Source organism: Bicyclus anynana, chromosome 7, assembly GCF_947172395.1.
Source record: "Bicyclus anynana chromosome 7, ilBicAnyn1.1, whole genome shotgun sequence".
Lineage (NCBI taxonomy): Eukaryota > Metazoa > Arthropoda > Insecta > Lepidoptera > Nymphalidae > Bicyclus > Bicyclus anynana.
The window spans coordinates 4,110,782-4,131,327 of NC_069089.1; the positions used below are offsets into that span (position 1 = coordinate 4,110,782).

The window sequence follows — 20,546 nt, forward strand, 5'->3', positions numbered from 1 at the left end:
TGATGTGGACAGAAAGCATAGTGGTAAAGCTATTAAGCATTCGAGTGTTTTTGACTGTGACTGAGCCCATAAAGATCCTGAAAAGATTTAAAAGATCAAGTTTACTGTAAGTGTACACGGTACCGACGACTTTCACATAAAAAGCTAATAAGTCCCTATGGCTTTTGAGAAAATGGCTTTGGGGAAAACACCATATAACGAGTAAAAGTTTCCCCGATCGGTAAGATCGTAAAACAATGGTTTCGGGATATAGAGCTAAAAATAAGGGAAATTGCCTGGAAAAAGCTAATGGAAATGGATATTTTCAGAGCATCTTAAAAAGTTTTGATTGTTTTCGGAAATACTCAATTATGCAGTGGCGGAAACTTCATAGCTGCAAAGATTCACTGCATGCCTAGAATCAAACCTTACATCTTCATAATATTAGTTTTTGAGGCAGTTCTTTATTATGGGTCTTTTAAGAAAGGCTTGATTAATACAACACCGGTTTGGCACCACTTTCATACAGATCAGGACACAGGTAGCAAATACGATATTACTATTTGCTTCTATACCGATTTCCATACATTTACATACATTTTCAGTTTTCGGAGCGTTGAAAGATATAATCAATATGTATCAAGGCTAGAAAGGCAGGTCTTAAATGAAATTAGCCGAAAATCAGTGTTTTTTGTTAGGCAGAATGCTGAGTCTTTTTCTAGGTTATGCTACATGTCGCATACAATGCACAGGGTGTACTCTTTTTTGCTCCACTGTTTTGAGTAGACAGTTAAGCCATAATTTATTTATTTTTTTAATTTAATAATGTGATATGTGGCTTCACTTATAAATAAAATAATCTTTTATTTATTTATTTTCTTTGAGCGAAGCACACTCAAAACACAGCTCCAGGTGTGGTTGGCTTAGGGTTAGGGCTTAGTGTGATAAAGTTAAAAGATCACTATCAGATGTTATTGACAATGACCAAGGACTGAAGGCTTAACGTACTCTCCGAGGTTAGAGGCGCAACACCACTAACTGAAACTTCGCTGATAAACTGAAAATTTCAAGAGAACTAAGAAGATACCCAATAAAGGGCCAACGAAGCAGTTTCCAGACACAAGCGGTATCACAACATTCGTTTAAAGACTTAAATCATGTGCGAACAACTTCATAGATTCAGCACAAAAAATCCTGTAGAACCGCAGAAAATATTGAAAATACATTTTCATATTTTCGTTTGGCGTTAAATAAGTTAACTCATCGCCCACGGAAAACCACTTACGTCGTGTAAAAATGCATCGTACAATTGTACCTGGGAAATTATTGAATTTCAGGTTTGAGCGAGAATTTCAGATACTTTTCGAAGGCGCGGCATTTTACGAGTTTATTAACTTTATTTATTAACTAGCCGACACCTGCTACTTCGTCCGCTATAATATCGTTGTAAACTTTCACTATACGTGACCATGTTTGGGTTACGTAGTCAAAAAGGAAATCTTATAGTTTCGCCATATCCTTGTAACCGTGGTTTAGCAGAGAAACTAGAAACAACGTGGGTTAGTTTTTCATTATCATGGAAATAATTTTATTAAATATTCACACATTTTTTTTCTAAAAGCCACTTCCTTGAAGCTATTCCCTCCCCTCACACACTACACTTTTTCAGAAATTCAGAAATTCATAAACTATGTACACAAGTACATAGTTTATGAATTTCTGTGACACCTAAAAATAAGAACATAAAATTCAAATTCAAAATTAATTTATTTCAATTAGACTTAGTTTACAAGCACTTTTGAAATGTCAAGTTATGTCATAATTTAATTTTATTTAATGGTGTTAATAATAGTCGAAAACTTAAAACTAAAGTTACGAGTGTTCCAAAGCGCTTAGGTCCGAGAAGAGCCCACACCAAACAATAGAATACATCTACAGGTGTAATAATTACTATAATCGGTTCAGTAGTTACGGATCCTATTTGCTACAAACAAACAACAAAAATATTTCCTTTTTATAATGTTAGTGTAGATAAATACAATAACAGTGAAGTTGAATTTGTGTTTTCTGAATGCTTTACTATTAAAATCTCAATGCAGCCGGTCTTTGGTGCAGTTTCCTCATTAAATATAAGTGGTAGTAAATTGCATCCGCAGTTTGAGTAAATGAAGGCAAAGTATATTCGAAGAATTTATAATTTTTAATATTAATTGACATAAAGCAAAAATTACATATTACAACAAAATTTGTGGCATTTAGTTTGTCGCCAGTAGGCCTTAATTACGCACCAGTGGCGCTAACATGCGACCAAGTGAAGATAAATAAACAAAAATCATCCAACAGCAGCAGAGTTGTCTAGTCCCATCTCTTTCATCCCAACGCAATGAAAAAGATAGCGGTATTTCCGGTTGCACCGCCATTGGTTGGATTTTGTCTATTTCTTTTCACGAAGATTATCTCGTTGTCTTAAAACTCGGGCTGTATGGTCAACAGATTGCCGATTGTTTTGTTTGTTTGTCGGGGAAAAATTAAAAATGACGTAAAACGTTGCATTTTTTTCATAAAGTAAGGTTTTCATAATTAAAGTAAAATTATCAAGTTTTTTTAGATACTCGTATAAGAAAAATTCCGGGTGGTTAGGGTAGGCCATGGCCGAGGATGGGCCCTTTTGTCTTCGTCATGATCATGAGCTTGATTATTAAGTAAGAAAGAGACATAATTTAGGTACGTGACGCCGCGGCACTTCGTATTTGTCAGATTTCGTCGTAACAAATGTAAGTCGTCGTTAAGTTACTAACCGCGTTATTGTCGGTACGCCGAATGTTCAGCGGGACGATAAATTCCCCTCAGCGAATTAAGTGCTCACCATTTGGAACATCTCAAGTCTTAATCTTGAGATAAGCCTTGCGGTATTCAGTAATTTATCATAAACAAGGACAGTACTGACGCTATTTGCTAACGATGTAAGTATGACACTTTCATAGACATTCATACATTTGCCTTTCAGTTGCATTCATTGACATTCATAGATACATATAGGTCTACATTTGCCTTTCAGTTGTCTTCCTTTTTACACCCTGAACTCTTTTTACACCCGGAAATGTGTTACTGCGTATAGTTCAACTTACATGCCGCTCACTATACGTGCCTGTAACATAAGCATTGGTAACTACTGACCAACAAACGGTAACCAGCATAAATCACTTATGAAATCGCACATATATAGTTTAACAGTATATCTATACGGTGCACTCCACCCTCTCTATCGCACATCAGTGTTTGATCGCTGGCGTGTGTGAGACGAAACATAATGCGGAAGGTTTCCGCAAGCAGCGGTCTCTGAAGCGAGACACACTCGTGATATTGCTCAACTGATATAAAACGACGTAGACGGAGTATAAATGGACCACTGATTAGCATGCTGTTGTCAGTCAAAAGAGGCGGTTTTGACGTGATTTTCACATTTCCAATTTTTTCACCAATATATTTTAAGCTAACTGCTTACGTATAATTTACAAGTGTAAATTAGTGCTTACCCTACGTTTATTTTTTTTTAATGTAAGCATTAAGATCTATTAATAAACCTGACCATACAGACCTGCACGCTAATTCTCTATCTTGAACATATGTTAGTTGACATACCTATACGAAATTGAGATTCTATGCAACAAACCTTCTGGTGGATATCATACTGTAGATAGATGACATTTCTCAATTCATTTGATATTTATTTTAATATGTTGATAACAAAAACCAACATAGTGAATAAGCCCGTTGGCCCGAAAACCGTTTGATACTCTTTCATTCCTTACCATATTGTAAAGGCACTACAAATATATTTTCACGAAAATTTTGTGAATAATAATAATAGTACAAAGGTACAATCAATATATAACACTAAAATGACCAAGGCGCCATACAGTTCCTTCCGCTTAGCTCTTCACCGGGAAAGCAGCAGATCGTGTAATTAGTAGAAACGAGAGCGAAGCGATTTCTAACGCATCGCGTAACAATTAGCCGTCCGCGGCGGCGTGGTGCAAGTGATACGCGTATAGCGACTATCAACGCTGTATATGAAATCTAACGCACTATACTACATCGAATACGTGGTCGCAACATCTAGATTAACTGAAGAAACCATGAGTATCGCGCTTGGCCGCATCGGATGAGATACGTTGTTTGGTTGCATACCTTTGTTTAAAACGTGTAAAAGGTTCAATGTTCTCCCTCTGCCTTGTTTGTATATATTAGAAATATTATTACTAGTTAAAAGATATCCTAAATATTTTAAAAGTTACAATGAGTTAAGTGATGTCAGGCGAAGAAGAAAAGATAAGCTAATAATGCCGCCAAAAAGGCTTGACATGTTCGCTAAAAGTGTACATTGTAGTGCAATTTCAATATATAACAAACTACCAGATATCTATAACATTGACAATGTAAATAGTTTCAAGAGTAAGGTTTCTAAAATGCTTATGGATAAATGTTTCTATAACTTAAATGAGTATTTAAATTACAAATTTTAATGATATTCTTTTTTTTTTTGATGTATGATACATATTTTGACATAATTTTAATTGACATGTGTGTTTGACATAATTTTAATTGACATTTTAACATTTAACTGGTAATAATTACTTGACTTTGCACTAAATTTAACATGGTTTAATAATTTTGACAGTATATATTATGACTATTATTTTATTTTATCTGTCATAGTAGTTTTGAGTTAGATTTGTCATAATCATTGAATCTTAAAATGTTAAATTGTATAAGCTATTACATATGTTTTCTTTTTTATTTGTTTGCTTTTAAATTAGGATTATACATAGTCTATTTAAATTTTTCATACACCAAATTATTATGGTAGAAAGTATCAGGGTCTTATTATATTTAAGTAATCTTTGTAAACCTGCTTTCTGATGAATAAATAAATTATTATTATTATTATTATTGCATGTTAGGCCTACTGAACGTTGCGACCAAGCTACGTATATACTAGTTTGCTATGAGCGTTTACGGACTATATACTGTGACAGCAAATTCAGCCCGACCAGAATAATCATCAGCACACAAATATCTTCCAGATGTGGGAATCGATTCCACGGCCGTACGTGCAGAAAGCAGAGGCATTACCCACTGCGCCACACGACTTTAAAACTGGGTTACAAAAAGAAAACTTTTTTACTATCTCACTGGAAAAATTCTGCAATAGTCAGTAAACGACGAAAAATATTTAATTAAAAAAAATGTAAACCCTCACAAATCCGAATTGCTCAATTAGGAGGCACCATGTTGAAAAATATTACGCTCGCCGCAATATTATATTCAATCGGAGGGAAATGCGGAGAGAGAGATCTCTCCGCGTTCTTGCTTAAAGCAGGAAATTTCATGTTTCACTTTGAAAACGTAATTTTATCAAAATAAAGACATATTTCTTTTCAGAAATTTGTTAATACTCAACTTTGCATCGTTTGTGGGAAGTTTTTGAAATATCACACAAGTTTTACATTCTTCAAAGAAAATATTTATACATGGAAAATTTTGGGGTGTTCTTAGATAGATGAAATTGAATGAAAAACTAACATGACGATTGTGAGACCCAGGACATAGTTTGTAGATGACAAAGAAGTGCGATTTATCCTACGAGCATTTCTGACGACGTAAATTGTCGAGATTTGGCGACCATGGGATGCCAGAAGTAGCCAGGTCTGCGCCGCTGGCGACGTCGCCATGGCGTCTTAATGAGGCAGAGCTCTTAGAGGTCTGCACTTAGTATAGTATATTAAGATAAATAATAAACATGAACATCTATTCTGGTCCCACGTATTAACTATTGCCCTCAATATCCGAAAGATAATTCAATTTGCACAATAGAAGCTAAGAAGCGTCATCGTTTAATATTCGGAGTAATTAAAAGCAATGTAAGCTTCGGTTCACACTGGCGATGCACTGTTTAATTTATTTAATACATTTACCTTCGTCCCTGCGTCTTCACCGGCTTAGTTCCCATTCTAGGCAATACGGTAATAAAATATAGCCTATGTTACTCATTGACGGCCTCTGTGGCGCAGTTGTGTGCGCGGTAGATTTACAAGACGGAGGTCTTGCGTTCGATCTCCGGCTGGGTCGATTGAGATCTTACTATCAGGTGAGATTGTAGTTAAGACCCAACTTGTAAAGAATAAAAAAAATATTATAATACAGCTTCCAATTGGTGAAAGAATGTTTTTATTCGGTGTAGTAGTTTCGGAGCCAATTCGTAACAAACAAACAAAAATCCAATCTTACCTCTTTATAATATTAGTTTAGATTAGTAACACAAACCTACTATAAAGTGTATGAAACTAGGATAACTTAGCTAGTAGTTCCAATGTTGTACATTATACATACTCGTATTATGCAAATAAATCCATTTCAACTTTATCTTTCTGCAAGGAATAGGAGCGACATAGAGTAAGCTATGAAGTTATAGAAGAAATAAAAGTTAGGAATACATGAAATATTCTGATAAAATGGTAAAATAATAATCTATCTATACTTACAATAAAACTGTAACAGGTAAAATTCTGTACATTGAAGATATTTTTTTTTTTTGTTGGAGGGCTATTAATCGATACTGAAACCAAAAATATACATTATTTTGTTTTTTGTCTGTCTGTCTCTCTGTCTGTATGTCTATTCCAGTGGACAGGGTTTCACGCTAAAACTACTGAATGAATTTAAGTAAAACTTGCCATGATTTGAGACTATAATATGTAGAAGGTTATAGAATAGGTAAATTTTACGATTTTGCTAGAATGAGGACAGAAAGTCAGAATATATTATTAATGGAAAAATACTGGAAATCCGAACTTCATATAGTACGCACTAACAATCTTCCTGAAATCTGCTTATTATTAAAAAAAAACTCATTCTAATCAATACATTCGTCTACGAATTACAATACTACACATACAGGCACACCGATACGCGACGCTTGCACGAAAACCTTTTTTGTTGAGGCTTAAATATAACAAATACTGCCAATTTAGGTAGGTAGATTTATTAGTATTTTAAAATAAACTTGTATAGTTATATAAAATAACTAGCTGACGCCGCGCGGTTTCACTCGCGTGGTTCCCGTCCCCGTGGGAATACAGGGATAATATAACCTATAGCTTTCCTCGATAAATGGGCTATCTAACACTGAAAGAATTTTTCAAATCGGACCAGTAGTTCCTGAGAATAGCGCGTTCAATCAAACAAACAAACAAACTCTTCAGCTTTATATTATTAGTATATATATAAAAAACACTGCCTCATTGACCAGACATCCGCTCACATGTACTCACCCTTACCGTAAGGCGGGCGTGCGGTATGCGCGTGCGGCGGTACGGTACGTTTCACATTCGCATCGCAACTCGCTCGGGCACAACGTTGGCCCAGTTGGTATACCGCGACACCCCATGGTGTGTCACTTTGTTGTGCAGTGTCTGACAGTGTCCGAGGGCCGGGAGAGGGAGACCGGGGTGTCGACGGTCTGTGTCAGTGACGGTGTGTGTTGTGGCATGGAGGATGGGCGCGGGACATAGCGCGGAGTGCGATGGCGCGACTAGCGACCCGCCCGCCCACAGTCGCAGGAAATCGCACTGCAGAAGGCGAAGGTAAGGATTTTTATATATATGTTCGTTATAGGGCTATACTACATTTTACTATATGTATATAACTCTAAACAATCTCATTGAAAGTATTGTGTACATCTGAAGAATAAGAAACTATGACACTTTAAAGTGTTAAAAACTGTAAGTAAATGTAAGTGGAAGTGTATATACATAGTTACCAGTATAGGTACAACAATTATTGTCACTACCGATTTATATGTAATTACCTAATACAATCAGCAAATAAATTGAAAGTATTGTGTACATCTGAAGAAGAAGAAACTATGACACTTTAGAGTGTTAAAAACTGTAAATATAAGTGGAAGTGTATATTTTAAAATTTACATAGTTACCAGTATATATACAACAATTATTGTCACTACCGATTTATATGTAAATACCTAATACAATCAGCAAATAAACTAAAAGTATTGTGTACATCTGAAGAAGAAGAAACTATGACACTTTAGAGTGTTAAAAACTGTAAATTAGTGTATATTATAAAATTTACATAGGTACCAGTATATGTACAACACTTATTGTTATTAGCAACTTATATATAAATACCTACTATAATCAGCAAATAAATAATACCTAATACAATAATTACAATCGGCTAATAAATTATCAGACACTCGGAGAAGTGTCTGATAATTTATTAGCCTAAACTTACATTTAAAACTGTAAATGTAAGTGGAAGTGTATATTATAAAATATACATAGTTACCAGTATAGGTATGTACAACAATTATTGTCACTGCCAACTTATATATTAATACCTAATACAATCAGCAAATAAATTAGAAGTATTGTGTATATCTGAAGAAGAAGAAATTATAACAGTTTAGAGTGTTAAAAAAGTGTTAAATGTAAATGTAAGTGGAAGTGTATATTATAAAATTTACATAGGTACCAGTATAAGTACAACACTTAATATCATTACCAACTTACTATTATATAAATACCTAATATAATCAGCAAATAAATAACACCTAACACAATAATTACAATCGGCTAATAAATTCTCAGACACTCGGAGAAGTGTCAGGTGTCGTGGCACACAATGGCCAAAACGCATTGCAGGAGACATTCTGTTGCGGAAAACTTGAATAGAATTTATTCAGCAATTAATGAGAGAGCAATTAAGCGCTTTCTCTAACAGACGGGCATGCGGTCGGATGACTTTACTCTAAATACGTATGCATGGTTTTTGTACAGCTATTTCACAATCTTATACAGTATGATCTTCTTTTAAAGAATACTAGCGGATGCCCGCGATTTCGTCCGCGTGAAATTTAGTTTTTCTGTGAAATAGTGAAATTTTTTTTTAGTTTAGTTTTTCACACATCCTTCGGGAACCATGGATTTTTTCGGGTAATAGTAAAATCTACTTCCATTCCAAATTTCAGCTAAATCGTTTCAGAAGTTGCGACGTTAAAGAGTAACAAACATCCATACAAACATACGTCGAATTTAAACGCGAAAGTTTGTACGTACATCCATACGTACAAACTTTCGCGTTTATAATATTACTAGGATATTCCCGTTTGCCTCCAATATGTCGGAAAAGACTATTAGGAGTGGCCGTGACCGTTAATTGAGACTTCAGTTATAAACATTACTAAAAAAAATAACCACTTAAAGCAATTAAAATATTCGTTGTTTAACCCACACTAGTGTTCTAAGCTTTATAGTCTAGATTTATTTGAAAGCTATGAGAAGGATGCTCTGGTTCCGAAGAGAAATTGCTCTCCAAAACCGGAACATCTTCGAATATTCAATATTTAAGCGAATATTGTAGGATCTAGTAATTTACTCGTAATATACGTAGGGACTAGGGATAGTCATTATCTTAGATTTGTAAAGTCTGCGATGATTCATAGTTTGAGAGAAAAAGTTATGTTTCGCTCTTCATGTTTCGTTTTAGTCTATTACGTGCATACCTGTAACGATCTGTTTTCTTTCGTGTCTCTTTTTGCTAAATTTTCGTGTTAAGTGTTTTATTTTTAAAATACCGAACAGTCATTCATCATCGTGCATGACTGAATTCGTGATAAAGAGAACTTAGCTTAAGTACGAGATATAATTTTACTTATACTTTGTAACTATTAAATGTTCATTATCCACCTATCAAATAATTCATCGGTCTCATAAATCAATATTGTTTATGATCGCATCGCTTTTTAGGGTTCCATAGTCAACAAGCAAATGCCATTAGTTTCGCCATTTCCAACTGTCCGTGGTTCAACTCAGTGGCTATTAGTACTAGAAAGCTGTATTTTAGCATAAGTAGGTATGTACATTAACTTCGACAAAGTCCTACAAAAATCTTCATAAATTATTTTTTCAGGTACCTGTTATACATGAATATTTTTAATTCATTTAGACCATATTGTGGGGTTGATAGAATCTATCTTCTTACAATTTTATTATTGTCAAATACACTAATTTTCGATTTAGGTATCTGTGCAATATTTAGGTAAATTTTTGTTAGAAGTGTCCCCAGCGAAACGGTTATTTTGCGTAAAATATGGACACTATAAATATATAGGCCTATATCGGCAATAGCGGCGTAAAGCTGCGGAACCCTACACTGCGTGAGGCCCGATTTATAAATCTCGGCCGGTTTTATAAAGTTCCTTTCGAGGTGCTATAGATATATGACAATGACGTGTTGAGAACTATAGACAATATATGACAATGACGTGTTGAGAACTATAGACTAGAATTCCGTAGAGCACTACACGTGAGGGTTACACAGTGTTAAGTTAAGGCTTGTACAGTTAAAAGCTTGTCTCTAACTTTTTTACAGTGCAAACAATATGCATTGGTAAACTAAATATGGAAATATTTTTGCTAAGATACAATTAACTTACATAAAAATTAATATTGTATAGATAAACGTATAATGAAACGCAACAAGCAATATAACAGTAGGTAAGTATATATATAAAAGAAAGTCGTGTTAGTTACTCCACTTATAACTCAAGAACGGCTGAACCGATTTAGCTGAAAATTGGCAGGGAGGTAGTTTAGAGCCAGGAGAAGGACATAGGATAGTTTTTATAAAAAAATAAAATAAAATAAAAAATAAAAGTCGGGTTTTCCTTCCTGACGCTTTCAGGAAAAATTTCAACGTAGGGCAGGGGTAGGGTAGGGGTAGGGTAGAGGTAGTTGAAAGTTTACATCGAGTTTCACGTGGACGAAGTCGCGGGCGTCCGCTAGTTATGAATAAAAATTAGAAAATCCAATAATATAAAATAAATAATCGTATCCCTTAAAAACAAACAAATAAAATGAATATGTATTTTTTTTTATTTAATAAAAATATCATACTGTAGATAACGTGTACTATTTTGTGTACGCTACGAATTTTGCGAGAGTGCTACGAGAATAGTTGTAGGTTGCATAGGCCTTATTATATAACCTGTCAGTTATCTCTCAGAATCTCTAGGTCATTGCAAGGAAGGGTTATCTTTTTCTGCGTGTCTTGTATAATATGAGTATGAATGTATTCATATAATATGCTTCATAAAAATAAAGTTTTCGTTGTTAAAATGCACATTTTCAGTGAATTCAGTAAATTAACTACCAATCTTAAAAACTGCACAAAATTGTGTTTAAATCTAATTCTTTATTTTTGCAAATTGAGGCGGTACTTTTTGCATTTCAGTTTGCGCCAAATACCGACAAATCCATGCGACTTCACCTTGATCCGATGAAAAACCATCTACGCACATTTCATCCTCAAACCGAAGTATCTACGGAAATGTTGAATTACAACTTTTAGATGTAAAAAAATATATGTTGGCTTTATAGAAGCCGCTGTTTGCTGTATGATGTTATTTCTGCCGCGATCTCAAAAGCTCTAACTCAATATTACAACAAAGACAAACTTTTACAACAAACACTAGCAAAGTACACTCCAGGAATTATTAAGTGGATCAGAACTAAATTAAATAGAATTTTCCACAGCGCGAGTCAACGGAATGTTAGAAGCGTTAGCTTTTTCTACTCGATATCAATCAACCATTCAACGTTGGTAATTACTGATATAAGGGGAGAGTACACAACGTGTATGTGATATTTTAATTCAAGGAAAAATGAACCCAACATACAATAGCAATAAGGACTGTATTCGCATTACATTGTGTATGAATAGCATTGTGTTATCATAATATCGTGGTTTTTATGAAACCTGATTCAGAAGTGTTTGTACATTCTATGAGATAGTTATGTTATTTATTGATTGAATAGTTAACACGATGAGTATAATTAACTCATCGTCGTCTTATCAACCCATTATTATTCATTACACGAATTTCTTCTCGGAGGAAAAGTCCTACATCTGACGTGCGGCTAGGTAGACTTCAGACGCCTCTGAGAACATTGTGAACTAGCAAGAACGGGAATAAAATATAACCCGTGACACTCACAAATAACGTGGCTTTCTATTGGTGGAAAAAAATCTAAATCGGTTCAGTAGATCGAGAGATAACCCCCTACTACCTCACAAATTCATAGACTTCTTTGTAAGTATTTCTTAATAAGGTTAGTTTGAATTTATTCGAGTAAGCTGAAACTATTGCATATAAACGAATGCATATTTTTTTTAATATGACCAATATTCCCATTTTCCTCCAACTAGTCGGGAAAGACTGTATTAGGAGTGGGTACGACAATAGACCAACGGGGCGGGGATCGAACCACCACCCCTCGGTGATGAGTCCAACCGCTCTTACCGTTGAGCTTTTGAGGCTCTAAATATTGCATATTATCCGAATTGGACAAAAGCAGTCAGTTACTTATGAAATAACAAATATCTATTCGCTAACTTGACAGCAACTATAAATTTTCGTGCCGGGGGACAAAAAAGTGTATCCGCTTGAGCGAAATTACAAATAGTTTGGGGCCAAATTCATTTTTCACGGTGTCAAAACTAGATAACTTCTATGACAAGGGATCACAAATAAATTCATATTTGTATATCCTTTTTTTGAACTAATATTGATATTTTATTACAAGCTTTTTTCATTTTACGATATTTTATATAGGTAGAAGCATAAATGTTCTTCTATGATACAATAGAACCCTCTATAAAAACGGAACTTCTTCCTTTTCTCTTTTACAGGAATAGGGTTTAAATGGTTTAAATGGCTGTACAATTAAATTAAATTGACCAACACCTTAAAAAGCTTTCGATTAACTGCTGGGTCAAGGGTCGAAAACAGAAGGCAGTGATTCTTGAGACGGCGCGTAATGTTTGTATTATATTTTGTATTTGTATTGATTTTTTGTTTTGTATTAACATTGCTAAAAATTAAAAAAGGACATATAAATAAATGATAAAAAAAATTCTTATTTAAAACTTTTCAAATATAGATATTTATGATTTTCTTCTCCTTTAAGTTTCCTTAATTTTCTATAAAAATATCATCAGCCAGTTAACGTTTACTGCTAGACAGAGGCTTCTTGTTTGGACTTCGAAGTCCGAACTCCAGTATCGGGCCTTCAGCATTCATCGGCTGTCAGTCGTCCCACTCGTCAGTCCACCAAGTCAGAGTAAAGTTTACTGTGACGTGAAGAGTCGATCAACACTGCGCTACGCAGTACAAAAATGTTATATATCCATATTTTAGTCCCATTAAGTATATGTTTATGAACGTTGGTTAAATTATACTGTAATATATCTACAATCTACAAAGTTTGAGCTAATCAAGAGTTCCTCAAAAATTAAAGATGTTATCCCAAAGAAAGTTCAAAGATGAAGAACGCAAAGTTTGCCACAACATTACAAGACGTTGGGAAAAGTGTTTCATAACGAGAGCGCTCGAGTGTAATCTGCCGTGGAGTAGCTCTTCACTCCACAGCCGCGGGACGGGTGGAGAATTTCTTGAATGTAACCATATTTTCCAGTGGCGAAGGATGGAATTTAGATGAAGGGAAGCCGTCTAAAAGAAAAGTAAATTCATATCATCATCATCATCATTATCAACCCATATTCAGCTCACTGCTGAGCTCGAGTCTCCTCTCAGAATGAGAGGGGTTAGGCCAATAGTCCACCACGCTGGCCCAATGCGGATTGGCAGACTTCACACATGCAGAGAATTAAGAAAATGCTCTGGTATGCAGGTTTCCTCACGTTGTTTTTCCTTCACCGTTTGAGACACGTGATATTTAATTTATTAAAATGCACACAAATGAAAAGATGGAGGTGCATGCCCCGGACGGGATTCGAACCCACACCCTCCGAAATTGGAGGCAGGGGTCTCTAAATTTTTTAATATAGCGTGATACAAACTCCGGTTTCTCAAATAACATATTACATACAATACAACAATGAAAATACATGGATTTTAAACGTAACCCGGGGTGAATCGGCTTGCATGAACTCTTCGCCCCTGATACTTTCTTATTACAAACTTTATTTTAATGTGCATTTGTAAACGTATTTCTTTCTATTCAAACTGTATTATTGTGGTTTTTCTTATAATAAAATCCTTTTATTTCTTATTAACCTTTTATTATTATCACGCTAATATTTAATATCACTTAAACCGCTTTGCACAGCGCAAACCGTCGGGCAAAAGAGGGCGATGCTTGTCATTGTCAAAAAAAATGTACTGAGCAAAGTTGTACATCTAGCTTAAAAACATGATATGTAAAATATCAGTACATTATTTTCAAAAACTTCGTCACAAAATATGGTTACTTATTAAAATGTGTTCCTGACACCTAAATAACAAAAGAATTTACATTGAATCATAAGATCGTCTTCTTCTGACAGTGCCATCTCCTATCGGAGGTCAGCAATCATTAAGGCTAATTTCACTTTGTTACTGGTACCCATATTAAACCATTGGCGTAAGTTTTTGAGCCAAGATGTACGTCTACGACCCGGCCATCGTTTTCGATTTATCTTTCACTGGATAATAAGCAGGTGATATTTGGTTTTTATAATCATAAGATAAGCAGTTGAAATGACAAAATTTAATGGAAAGTGTGTGTTTTTTTTTATTCTTTACAAGTTAGCCCTTGACTACAATCTCACCTGATGGTAAGTGATGATGCAGTCTAAGATGGAATCGGGCTAACTTGTTAGGAGGAGGATGAAAATCCACACCTCTTTCGGTTTTTACATGGCATCGTACCGGAACGCTAAATCGCTTGGCGGTACGTCTTTGCCGGTAGGGTGGTAACTAGCCACGGCCGAAGCCTCCCACCAGCCAGACCTGGACAAATTAAAAAAATCTCCCAGGGATCGAACCCAGGACCTCCGTCTTGTAAATCCACCGCGCATACCACTGCGCCACGGAGGCCGTCAAATGTTAAATGTTAAAAGGTGTTATGCTATCATAGCAACAGTTCACGAACTAACTCAGCTTGACTTCACACTTCACAGCAATGCTTCAACTACAATAATGAACTTTACTAAGTCAGTGTTAACTTAAACGTCAGTAAAACATAGACCACTTATTACGACGCACCACAACTTTCGAAACTGTAACGGATGGCGTTGGCACACATTGAACGTAATATGTCTTCGCGAAAAAGATTTTCCACCAGATATATAAGTTTGTACACATATGTACACGTCTTCACATAAATACTGCTTGTGAAATTCGTACAGCGCATTCTACTGTGGAAAACTATTTGTTTATTTTCTCGCTGCTAAAGAACGACTATAAGTTACGATTTGGTGACAGTTTTGTTAATGCTTTGTTCCATAAATTAATTGAATTTTCGTTTATGTTTGCTAAGATGAAAGTCACGACCAGTGACACAAACTAGTATTTAATTAAAAATAGTTTTTTTTACGCAATATAGGCTTGCGCTTGACTACAATTAAGCCCGATGGCAAGCATTAATGCGGTCTAAGTTGGAGAGCGCTTACCTAGAAGATGCCTATTCACTCTTGCTTTGAAGGTGTTTAAATTATAAGTGTCAGGAAACACAAACGCCGGAAGGGCATTCCAAAATTACGCTGTACGAAGTAGAAATTACAAATGTAGATACAGACCGTTTCGTACGAGTTGCCTGGATGTCCACAATATATGGATGCCACCGTTTTCGACGTCTTGCTTTTCTGTGGTAGAAAAGAGAAGGAGGAACTAGATGAAGTTCCTGAGCACACTCACCAAATATTGAAAGCTATTTTGAAAATACAACGTACCTACATATAAGCAGACGTCCTATAATTTCACCCGTGTATTTCCCGCTTCTCTTAGGAATATGGAGACAAAATATACTCTATGTTACTCGATGAAGATGTAGCTTTCTGAAGGTGTCTATTTTTTTGTAAATCGGTCGAGTATTTTTCGAATGAAATCGCAACAAATAAAAAATCAAATTCTCCCCTTTTTATTAGTTTAGATATGTTTTGCAGCAGTACTTCCCCAAACGATCTTTGTTGTAAAGAGTCTGCTGCAATCACGTCCTAACTTAAACCCTTTATATGACATAACTGTAGTTAAGTTCAAGCCTAATAGCCACAAAAACGGTCTATGCACTGTGTCCTGAAATACATAATTACAACGCACTAGCGGACACCCGCGACTTTGCATTTTCTATTTTCGCAAATCCCGCAGGAACTATGCACTTTTTCGGGATAAAATTTTAATAATTTGTTCAGCGGTTTAGCCGTAAAAAGGTAACAGACAAACCGATAGACAGACAGACATAGCTACTTACTTTTGCATTTATTATAATACTAGAAATTCGTGATGACCTTTCGCATTTATATATTAAGATTAGTTCAGATTATTGTCTATCTGTGACCAATAAATTTTCATCGCGAGAAGAACTTTAGTCCTATGGGAAATTGGAAATCTTGGGCAGTAGCGGGCGGGAAATTAAAACGTTTGGGTTAACAATCCCCTTTCAAATAAAATAAATTGAATCAACTTAAAACTGGGACTCCAAGTTACGTCGTTAAAATTCGAAGGTCTGTCTTTAGGTGGGACTATTTAATGGTCCACAGAGATTTTAACGACTCAGCAAGAATTAAAAGTTCAATCTGCCACGAAAACTTTACGATCTCCTAATACACGTAACACTGAAAATTAAGAAAAATGAATTATAAGAGGTCCTTGGTAAATATAGGCGAAAAATTCATAAATCGAAAATTTCGAAAATCATTGAATTTTCATTTAACATAAGGATTTTTTTTTGCTTTTGGTATAATTCCTGCGAGAGAGATTCCTAGATTCCTACTTATCTTAAAAAAATAATTTATCTTTGTAAAGCATGTTTACCTTACAAACTGTCACTGCCTTGATGTTAATCTGTATCATAATCTAAGGTCTATTCTAACTTCACCCAAAGTGCCGTATCAAAAAGATATATTTATTTTCACCTTTAAGTACATAACTTTCATTTATACTTTAAGTTTGGCTGTTGGTCGTGTCAGTGTGCCCGTCCTAACGGAAAATGAGAATGAAGGATGAAAATGTAGGTACATCTGTGTTTACGTACACTTTTGCGTAGCTAATCCTGAGATTAGCGACCGTGGTCGAAATACAGTATTTTACGTCTGGCTTGGCATATTTCCATTTGCACTAGTAGATAAATAAGATTTTTTTGCATTCTAATCTAGTAATAAAAATATTATTAGTATTGATAATTTTAACTAATAAGTTAATAACATTTTTTTTATTTTAAAAGAAAAATAAAACTTAAAAAACTTATTCTATTTTAGTATTTTCACCATTATCAACCCATATTAGGCTTATTGCTGAGCTCGAGTCTCCTCTCAGAATGAGAGGGGTTAGGCCAATAGTCCACCACGCTGGCCCAATGCGGATTGGCAGACTTCACACACGCAGAGAATTGAGAAAATTCTATGGTATGCAGGTTTCTCACGATGTTTTTCCTTCATCGTTTGGGACAAGTAATATTTAATTTCTTTTAATGCACATAAGTGAAAAGTTGGAGGTGCATGCCCCGGACTGGATTCGAACTGACACTCTCCGGAATCGGAGGCAGAGGTCATATCCACTGGACTATCACGGCTCATTATTCTATTTACTTCTTACTTATTTCCTGTATTTGCATCTTACTTATTTTCTGCTGATTCGTTTGCCATTCGGCAAAGGCGTTTTTATCCTGACATGACAGAAACTCAGACAGTAGGTACAACTACTTCTCTGATATCATATAATTTATAAGTACATAAACTAGTTTTATTAGGAGGAGGATAATTATAGAAACTACTGAGCCTATTTTAAATTTCTTTACCAATGGAAAGCTAAATTATCTATGAGTAACAGCTTTATATCACCCCCGTATTTTATGTCACCACTGAAATCAAAACTACGCAGATGAAACCACGTAGGTTCTACTAGTTTATGATAACTGTAGAGTGCGTGTGAAGTTTAATGTTTTGATGACAACTTCACTGCGTTTTACTGTCGTCACGATACATTAGTAATGTTTTTAAGTGGATCGGACACTTATTTTACTACCCGAGGGGATATAAAGCTGTCACTTCGCAATTTACGAGATCTCGTAACGAATCAATACGTACCTGTATACATAAAGAGATCTTATGCTGTGTACACAGTACTGTACAATCACTATGTTTATTTAGTCTGCTAAGTAGCAATGCATTAGTTTTTTTTAAATAATATTTACCATATCTTATAAATATGACCAATATTCCCATTCCCCTTCAACTAGTCGGGCATGACTGTATTAGGAGTGGTTACGACAATAGACCAACAGGGAGATCGAACCACCACTCCTTGGTGACGATGTCGGCCGCTCTTACCGTTGAGCTATTGAGGCTCAAAAACCCGTAGTTGGAACTGAATGTCGCATGTGACATTTCAGGCACATACGGGTTAACACCTAACTGCTTCTGAAAAACGGTACAGAGGACTTTGGCGGAAAAATCGAAGGAACTACATGTACATACGAGTAGCTCTCGTTTCAATTCCATTGATATGCTGCATTTCTTAAAGTATTTTGCATTTTATTCAACATAGTTCTGTAATGCACAAGTGAAGCGAAGGTTGAATAAGTGTTTTAAGTGATTAATTCGATTTTCTCAGTGAACTCATCAGAACCTACCATATATAACCTTATACTCATCAGTATACAGTTGCCTTCTAAGAGCATGACATGACTTGACTAGGACGGATTAACGGACAATGACGGACGATGGACTTTCATTTGACCACTTTCGTCCCTAAGGTGTTTGACAGATAGCATGGGTACGGTGACAGTCGCCTATATGATGTTCATAATACGTACTATTATCGTGGATCGCGGCAAACTTTCAAGAGTGAAACGAACCGTCACTCGCACCATCCTACATGCAACGAACTGTAATATATCAAATTATTTTATGGTACATAATACTCGGAGTCATTAACATCTGTGATGATCAATGGATATATTTCTTTCTATATCTACTAATATTAATAAAGTTTATGGTATTGTAGGGGGTACTCTCTCTGTCTACTGAACCGATTTTGAAAATTCTTTCCGGGAACGGGAACTACGCAGGTGAAACCGCGGGGCGTCAGCAGTCCACAATAAAGCATAATTGTGCACTAGGTTTTATATAGCCGAGATGCGATTAGCTCGATATGAGCGGTACGAACGCAACTGGAGCGAATCCTAACTGGAGCCAGCGGCGCGCCGTTAACAGCTTTTTATTACATTCATTACTCGCTTATTATTGAGATAGCTCGTCTATACGGAATGTGTTACGTTTGCATGGGGTTTTTTATAAAATCGTTAAATATTAAATACTTATATTGATTGCATATGAATTAATAAATAGACGCGTCGTGTCAGAGATATTTCAAATCAATGCGCCTGAAACGCAACCCAGCCCAGTCAAATAAGGAAACTAAATAAATTACCTCCAGAATGAGAGATAATTAGCTGCAAATTCGTATACACCTTTACTTTGGTGTTCTAAAAGTTGTCTCAAGTCTCATAAAATCTCTTTCATAAAGACTCTTCTCTGCTGAGGTTCTTGTCAGCTTTTATTGACAGAATCCACTTTTACGTAAATCGTGTTTCCATTTTTAATCACTGACAGAGTTGACTTTTGAAAAGTTTGGGACTTTGAATTTGAATCCCAATAAAATTCCAAGTCGACCCAATCTGGAATAACATCAAAGTGGTAATTCTTTGGTTGATTCTTCACTACGCTAAGGATATCGTCTTATGTGACCACACCCTAACTAATAAGCTAAGGGATCCTACCACGCTTGCCTAAAATGCAGTGTGGTGAAACTCCACGGACAAACTTTTCGGGATAACCTATAAATCCTATCTTTAGCTTAACGTTTACTTTCTTATTAGGAGACTTTATAACTTTCGCACAGATTTTTTCGAGTTCGAAACCTTTTATAAGTTTGCTAGTTACTCGGATTGTATTAGAGATTATAGAGAATAGAGAATAAGGCCGCCTTTGCAAACTAACTCTTATTTTAATTTTTTAATGATTTTTATTTATTTTTGTATTTTTGTGTGCATTAAAGCATTTCTTCTTCTTCTTCTTCGGATTATATTTCGTGCATTTTCTTTTAATTTTTGTAATTGCTCGCGTCCAATGAAATTTTTGTTGGCTAGAAATGTTTGGTATAAACAATGTACCGTAAATATTTAACAATGTTGTAGATTGAAATTCGAAAAATACAACACTGCAAAATATGAGCGCCATGTCAGAAAGCTTTGCGCAACTGAATCCAATACAACTATAATATTTTCTCTCATTAAATATTAGTTGCATTGCGGATGAATAAGTTTCTCTGTGTAAGAGGCGAATACTTGGAGCTAGACCTTCTGTAACAGTATTGGTATTATCTAATATATAAAATTCTCGTGTCGCGGTGTTCGACATTGAACTCCTCCGAAACGGCTCGACCGATTTTGATGAAATTTTTTGTGCATATTTAGTAGGTCTGA

The 20,546-nt window shown here is 35.3% G+C and overlaps 2 protein-coding genes across 3 annotated transcripts in view; one reads left to right on the forward strand and one right to left on the reverse strand.

The window, feature by feature from the left end:
- Positions 1-20,546, reverse strand: part of LOC112052312 (calcium uniporter protein, mitochondrial) — a 181,870-nt gene that overhangs the window by 26,799 nt on the left and 134,525 nt on the right. The window lies entirely within an intron of this gene.
- LOC128198285 (protein javelin) overlaps positions 7,351-20,546 on the forward strand; it is a 138,101-nt gene continuing 124,905 nt past the window's right edge. For both annotated transcript variants that reach the window (XM_052882698.1, XM_052882699.1), the window contains exon 1: positions 7,351-7,625. In XM_052882698.1, the coding sequence (XP_052738658.1) occupies positions 7,537-7,625 (89 nt within the window). In that variant the 5' untranslated portion in view covers positions 7,351-7,536. The remainder of the gene's footprint in view (positions 7,626-20,546) is intronic.